Source organism: Alosa sapidissima, chromosome 6 (genome assembly GCF_018492685.1).
Source record: "Alosa sapidissima isolate fAloSap1 chromosome 6, fAloSap1.pri, whole genome shotgun sequence".
In the NCBI taxonomy this organism is placed as follows: domain Eukaryota; kingdom Metazoa; phylum Chordata; class Actinopteri; order Clupeiformes; family Clupeidae; genus Alosa; species Alosa sapidissima.
In genome coordinates, this window is record NC_055962.1 from 34,651,896 (window position 1) to 34,659,960 (window position 8,065).

Below are 8,065 nucleotides of genomic sequence, written 5' to 3' on the forward strand. Positions count from 1 at the left end.
GAAAATACATTGCAAAATACTTGGCTTTTTATTGATGCTCATGTGTTTTTAGTAGATGAATGAACTAATGTATTTCATAGCTATTTCCTTCAACATTCCCATAATCATTTAAGAAAAATAATGCTGATCCTTTATACCTGATGTGTTTATGCTCAATTGTGAAGTGTGTACATCGATTAAGAAAAAGTGAAACACTAAGTATGTGTCGAAAATATACTTTTGGCTCCATTAACAACATTTATTTACATCACAATGTCATTCCTGAGATAGACAGAAATCTGGGTTGAGACCTCTATAGCAAATTGGCCCAAATATTGACCTCTGCACCCTGTTCTTGTCAGGACAATGATTGACAGATGAGTGAGATCTATCTATTTGTCTTACTGACATGGTTTAAAAGACTCCAAATCCATGTAAGGGCCTGGTTGCGGTGGCTCTTCCTGCCACAACATGGACACATCCAAATTTCTTTTAACATGTGCGCTGCTCTGTACAGGTAAGATAAATCAATAAATCCACTTTACATTTACATGTACATCTGGAAACTGATATTTGCCATTTCATTTTCCATCTGTATTTGGAGTTCATCTCATGATGTAATTGTTTTTCCAATACAGTTTGTGTCTTACACTGGAGAAGTCATGTTGCACATTGATAGTTTTCATCAAAAATTTTTTGTTTGATGTTGATGAAAGTTTGACTAGCCAAGTGATTCTGTTTCATATATTGTCACAGAAATGTCAATTAAGCAATCTGTTAATCCGTACATCTTTGTAAAAGAAGTCTGCCAGTTACAATGAGATTTGGCAGTTTGATAAAATCATTATACCATTGCTTTCCCAATTGTACAGTATGTTAGCAAACATTCAAACTGTGCAAGCTCTTATTTGATTTTCAGACAATAGGGGCATAGTAATCAATGTTTTCTCCTCTGTCTCTTTAGTCACTGGAGTGCTTTCAAATGTCCTTGATGATTACACTAAAACTGATGGGGCATATTCAGTGAACACGGCAGCCGTGGAGGTTAAATCCACTCTCCATTTCTATCACTCCTTTAGAACTAGTTCCTGACTGAATTTGTGAAAGGAGAGGATTGTAGTAAATGGTTGTCAAATACTCTCTATTTTATTCCAAGGGGTTAGTTACTGGATTATGGTACAACATTATTTCCATTAGCCTTGTATGTGATTGCATTAATCCAAATAAACAAATATATTTCATTTGTGTTCCCAGAGTGCTGAACCTGACCTGAAACTGACTACCGTTTCGACGCCCATGCGTCTTTTTCTTGACTCTGAAGAAGACGCATGGGTGTTGAAACGTTAGTCAGTCTGCACAAATAAAAACACGTTAAAGCATTGAGTGCTCCGGTCCTGCTCCTTGGCTGTTTTTTTTAAAGTATATTTTTTGGGCTTTTTATGCCTTTAATTAGATAGGATAGTGGAGATTGACAGGACGTGAGTGGGAGAGAGAGTCGGGATTGGATCCGCTAAGGACCACGGGGCGGGAATCGAACCCGGGTCGCCGGCGTACGGTGCAGGTGCCCCAGCCAGTCGCGCCACCGCTGGGGCCGCTCCTTGGCTCTTTAAGCATTGAGTGCTCCGGTCCTGCTCCTTGTTAGACCTGGGATCTCCCTTTTAGTAATATTAAATGTCACTTTGAATGTTGATAACAATTAATATTTTGAATGATAAATTATTCTAAAATCAGCACCAACCTCCTTGCTGTTAAAATGATCAGTTCCTCATGATGTTGCCAATCTGCAAATCATAAATATAATCTGTATGCCACCTTGAGATCACACACAGAGGTATGCTTGTCCATGTTTTCCCATCATTAATACCATGTTTCGTGTAGAAAGTGCACAGCACAATCTTAAGTGTGAATGTATTATTGGCACCAGAGGCCCATAGTATAGTAGAAGTTCTCTCCTCTCCTGTTATTTAAAAGTGAAGTCCGAAGGAAGCTTGTGCTAACTCAGGCAGCCTTGTGCTGACGTAAGGTCTGATGTGGTCCTGTGTTACCTGTACAGGTGAGGTGCTCCGTGTGGACAGGCAAGGACCTGATCGACCTGCGTCCTCTGATTCACACCACTGGATCCTACCTGGCCACGGACAAGGACAATGAGAACTCGCCTGACTTCTACATCAACATCTGCCAGCCCCTCAACCCCATCCCCGGAGTCCTCTGTCCCCCAGGAGCGGCCGTGTGCATGGACCCTGACAAAGGCCAGCCCATTGTGAGTTACCTGCCCTTACTCTGCATGCATATTCATGTAGACATCATAAAGTTATGTTACATTTTCAGGCCTGTACCAGAATAGTGTTTCAGTCAGTACATAAACCACATTATTGTGGGCAGCCGTGGCCCACTGGTTAGCACTCTGGACTTGTAACCGGAGGGTTGCCGGTTCGAGCCCCGACCAGTGGGCCGCGGCTGAAGTGCCCTTGAGCAAGGCACCTAACCCCTCACTGCTCCCCGAGCGCCGCCATTGAAGCAGGCAGCTCACTGTGCCGGGATTAGTGTGTGCTTCACCTCACTGTGTGTTCACTGTGTGCTGTTTGTGTTTCACTAATTCACCGATTGGGTTAAATGCAGAGACCAAGTTTCCCTCACGGGATCAAAAAAGTATATATACTTATACTCTTCTTGCACAGACCAAGCCCACTTCAAAAGCACTAGCTGTGATGCTGACTGACTGTTGAGTCGCCCCAGAGTTAGATAAGGGCAGGGTTCCCACGGGTCATGGAATTGCTGGAATATCATGGAATTCTGTCTATTCCAGAAAGTCAGGGAATTTGCTTATTTTTAGGGCAAAGTCATGGAATATCATCAAATATCACCAAAATATATTAATACAAATATGTCCAGTGTTTTAGTGTATATCTGGTTATTAGCTTTACTGCTTGCTTGAGTAACCCAACTTTATTTACTTAGTTTGCATTTGTAACAATCAGTAGCATGTGTCAAATGTCAAAGTTTGACCAGTGTGTTTACACCTGTCCTGTATTTGTCCTGGTTAGGATATTGGGCGAATCACATTCCAATCCACTCCAGAGTACAACAGCAACACGGGCAACGTGGAGATGGTCTTCCAGAGCACCACCCCCTGCAGCCAGAACGCCTCCCTGAACTACACGTCCAAAGTCATCTTCAGCTGCCAGTCAGGCACTGATCTGGTAAGATGCACACCTGAGACTCTGCAGTCTGTGCCAACGCCACTGGTGTAATGGAAAGGTGTATATTCATGGCACTATTTAGTCAGAGTGATAAATGTGTGTGTATGGGTGTGTGTGTCTGTCAGGGTACTCCTCAGATGATCCGACAGCAGCAGTGTCTGTACGTGTTTGAGTGGGCCACTCCTGTTGTCTGCCCAGAGATCTTGACCACCAGTGGCTGCTCTCTCCATGTCTCCCAGCTGCAGTATACCTTCAACCTGACCTCTCTGTCAGGGCTCGTGCAGGTATGTGTTCTTACCCCCCCCCCCCCTAAACGTACACACACACACACACAACTCCCAATGGCGTATTACACATGTGGTTGGGAAAATCAGTGATTTCCTGCTGTCCTCCAGGTGCCCGCCAGCTCCTACAAGATAAACGTGTGTGATTCCATCCCTGACTCGGCCTGTAACAACAGCGCCGTGTGTCAGATGGACGGGGCCTCGGGCGTCTCTTTCGGCCACAGCAAAGCCATGAGTCTGGACTACAAGCGCCAGGACCAGACCGTCATCATGACCTACGCAGGCGGGGATCCGTGTCCTCCAGGTCAGGCATTTCCCACTGTGACCCTCACTGTAACTCTGACCTCCGGTGCCAAATAGTCTGTTCACAGTGTGGTTTTGCACCATTCCCAGGACCTGACTAAACATGCAACAAGTTTTGCTGACTTATGTGAAGTGACTGTGTTTTCCTCTACAGTAACAGACAAGGGGGATATGTGCGTTTTCCCTTCGCAATACCTGAAGAAGACCTTAACAGAATGCACCACTGAAGGCATGACTGAACAGCGGCTATGGTGCCCCATCACCAGTGACTGGAACAAGGACCACCAATGGGGTAACTGCGCTACAGGTGAGACCTGCTCACACATCAGGCAAAGCAATGGAAAACGGCTCAGTTAAATGGATTCAATGAAGCACTACTACCTAAACGTTATCAAACATGCCTAGACTTCCACATTTCCACAGGCAATGACTATTAAAACACATAAGGGGTCGAGAGCAGACACACACAGCGGCTGTCAAGGGAGGTTGCAAATAGATAGATAGATAGATAGATAGATAGATAGATAGATAGATAGATACTTTATTGATCCCTGGGGGAAATTCAACAATTCAAATGGTGTTTCATGAGCTTTATCATAACCTGTATGAGCAACTAGTCCAAAGCCCTTTGTTACACTCTCTGATGGACGGCATGGCGCTGTACTTGTTTCGTTGGCAGAGAGCACGAAGCGTCAGTCCACTATCTTGTTCACGTGCAGCCGGACGGCGGGGCGGGGCAGCCCGGAGCTTCTGAGCGAGACGAAGGGCTGCTCCAGCACCTTCCGGTGGAACACCAGCGCCGTCTGCACCCCTAAGAAGATGGAGTGCCAGCTGGTGAGCCTCCACAAGACCTACGACCTGCGCACCCTCTCCTCCCTCACCGAGCCCTGGAAGTTCAGCAGCGGCACTGACCAGTGAGTCCCCCTTTCTCTCTGATTGTAACGTGTGCGTGTGTACTATATACAGTATATATGTATATACATTATATCACGATTTCGATTTTATATTGAAATTGATCGAAATTACATCTTAATCTCGAACTTCGAACTTAAAAGTAGAATCGACAATGCAGCCACACCCCCATAATATACATGCACACGGTTTGCTGTCCTTCTTTGCATGTGTTTCTGTTGCCTATTGTTTCTCCCTCACTCCTGTTGTCATGGCGAGTGGAAAATGCCCCCCATGTTCCATCTCTGGTGTCTTCTGCAGGTATTACATTAATCTGTGTCAAAGCATCCACGGGGGGCTCACTGACTGTCCAGAGGGGGCCACTGTGTGTCGCAAGAACAAAGGCCAGACCCAGACCCTGGGCCTAGTCCATACCCAGACCCTGGAGTACCGCGGTGAGTGCAGGATCAGGTCTCGCTGAGATCCTTCATCATAACCTGTATGGGTTACCTTTCACCTTCCCATGTCTAACCATGACCTTGGGGACCTATTTGCAATTATTTCATCATACAGTAGTCTGAACCATGGGAGAGCTTTGAACATTAAAGGGTTTGAGTGTGAGAAATAAGGGTTCTGTGGCTTTGTAGAATTGTTGTATTACTGTCACTCCAAACTGTAATGTGTAAAATATAAACCAGTACTCTCTCTCTTCACAATACTAGAGGGGAAGATTCTGGTTAACTACACAATGGGAGATGCCGTGTGTGGGAGTGACCTTCGTGCCAAAACTATAATTCAGTTGACATGTAGCACCATAACTGGCCATCCGAAACTCCAGAGGTAAGTGTCCCTAAGTGTCACTGCACATTGGCTGTTCTGCATAAACATTTCAAGGAAATCTGGTTTCCTCATGTCAAATGCATATGGCTTGAATTAGGCACACTAAAGACTGGGCATCACATTGAAATAAATAACTCTGGTATTTGGAAGTCTAGGCCACGTCCATATAAATGTGCAGGGGTTTGCAAAAATAGAAGGCAAAAAGATTTGCACAATTCTGCTCTGTCTCGGCTATCATAGGGAGCAGGCAAATATGACTGGGACGAAGATGTTTTGTTTATCCTTAAATGTTATGAATGTTGTCTTAAGTGTTATAAATTGAAGGACCAGTAACAGTATGTAAGCCATGACCTGTCACCTTGTAAATGGCTCTTCCCAGAGTATTCGGATCTTGTTTATCGTTGTGTGTGTGTGTGTGTGTGTGTGTGTGTGTGTGTGTGTGTGTGTGTGTGCGCACAGAGAGGATCCTGTCGCGTGTGAGTTCTGGTTGGAGTGGGAGACACGAGCAGCCTGTGCTGTTGAGCAGCAGGAGGTGGAAATGGTCAATGGCACCATCACCCTCCCGGACACCGGAGCCCGAATTAACCTGGGGGACCTGTACACCAGGTAACACACACACACACACATACACAGACACACACATGTTATGAAATTAAAATCCTGGTCACATATCTACCCAGTCTTGGTCTTGCACATTGAAGCTCAATATAGTTACGTATTACTGTGATGTGCATTGCAAATGTCCATCCAAGGCTGACCTGTAGCATTAGAACGAGTGATGCCTTTTAGACGAGACTTGCATGGGTTTATGAGACTGTCCTAGAGTGACTTGTCTATTGGTCCTCAGATTGCACCAGGCCACAGGGGACATCAGACCCAATGGAGACCGCTACGTCTACGACATCCAGCTGTCCGGCATCACCAACAGCTCGGTCACCAACTGCATGGGGGCCTACATCTGCCAGGTGAAGGTGAACGGTAATTGGCACCGTAAGATTGGCTCCTCCAGCAAGGCCAAGTACTACATCAAAGGTGAGCCCACTCTCTCATGGAGCCATCTTATTCTGCTGAGTAGCAATCAAAGATGGACCTCCCTAATCTTGGGGATCTTGTAATGACCTCATCGGGCATAATGAAGTGGTTTTGTCCTTCTCCTCCCGCAGGAGGGAACCTGGACGTGTTGGTGCCGTCCGTGTCGACCTGTGGACGGGACAGGAAGCACACGGTCTCGTCGGCTATCCTGTTCCACTGCAACCCCGAGGCTGGCGAGGGCATTCCAGAGTTCCTGCTGGAGACGGACCTGTGCCAGTACCTGTTTGTGTGGCACACCTCCAGAGTGTGTGACTTTTTGTGAGTGGCTCTCTGCACTCTACTGTTTTCAGTAGTCAGTCTACTCTAGTGAACAGTTATGTGTGTGCCAGCATGGATGGTGGTGTTCACGTAGGCCTACCTAGAAAGAGAAGGGAGATTCTGGTTCAGGTGTCAAAAGAAAGTGCATTTCATGTGCTCCATATGATCAACACTCACATCTCCTCCCAAATCACATTGGGTCATTCTGCAACAACAGATCATTTGAAGCTGCCACCCAGTTTATAATAAATGTTATGCTCATTGATATCTGCCCAGGGAATATATACATGTGTATATAATGTGTACAGTATGTGTACAGTAGGTGAGGGTGTTGAAGTGTTTACTGTGGCCTGCCCCTAAAACAATAACAAATGCAGTGTCATTCATCATAAACCCTACCTTTAATCTCATCTGATATCAAAGCTGTCACCTCATGACTATGGACAAGCCCAAAGGGAAACAGGGGGAGCCTGTAGCACAAATCACTTCATTTTTGCATCTTCTCCCCATTGTGATTACCAATCAAATAGTTTCATAGCATCTTTTTTTTTTTGCTGAACCTTTCCTGCTCAACTGGTGTGAAATTACATTACGTTTCAAGAATATTTCAAGTAACCAGATGGAATCACAATGTCTGCAGGATGTCCACAATCACCACATTAAGACCATGTACCTCACATAATACCATTTACCTCACCACATTAAGATCTTGTACCTCACATAAGACCTTGTATCTCACATAAGACCTTGTACCTCACATCAGACCATGTGCCTCACCACATAAGACCTTATACTGTACCTCACATAAGACCTTGTATCTCACATCAGGCCTTGTACCTCACAAAAGACCTTGTATCTCACATAAGACCTTGTACATATGGGTTTGGTTTTTTTTCTCATCAATCTACACACAATGCTGTAAATTTATAAAAAATAAAAGTCTGACCCTTTGTTATGACATTTGCAATTGATATGAGCTCTGGTGCATCCTACTTCTATCAATGGTCCTTGAGATGCTTCTACAACTTGATTAGAGTCCACCTGTGCCTAAATTAATTCATTGGCCATTATTAGGACAGGCAGACATCTCTTTGTATAAGGTCTCACAGTTGATGGTGTATGTCTGAGTGAAAACCAAGCCGCAAAGTCGAGACAATTGTCTGTAGACCTGCGAGACAGGGTTGTGAGAAGACACAGATCTGGTCAAGGAAACAAAAG

General features: G+C 45.1%; 1 protein-coding gene across 1 annotated transcript; it reads left to right on the plus strand.

The window, feature by feature from the left end:
* The first annotated feature begins 397 nt into the window (after positions 1 to 397).
* On the plus strand, positions 398 to 7,807 carry LOC121711604 (cation-independent mannose-6-phosphate receptor-like). The gene is made up of 13 exons (XM_042095351.1): positions 398 to 496; positions 944 to 1,023; positions 2,033 to 2,239; positions 3,024 to 3,179; positions 3,305 to 3,463; positions 3,575 to 3,767; positions 3,921 to 4,073; positions 4,446 to 4,680; positions 4,979 to 5,112; positions 5,380 to 5,497; positions 5,957 to 6,103; positions 6,345 to 6,529; positions 6,661 to 7,807. Exons 1-13 carry the CDS (start codon positions 451 to 453, stop codon positions 6,849 to 6,851), a joined length of 2,004 nt encoding a protein of 667 aa, XP_041951285.1. The 5' UTR covers positions 398 to 450; the 3' UTR covers positions 6,852 to 7,807.
* Positions 7,808 to 8,065: the final 258 nt, after the last annotated feature.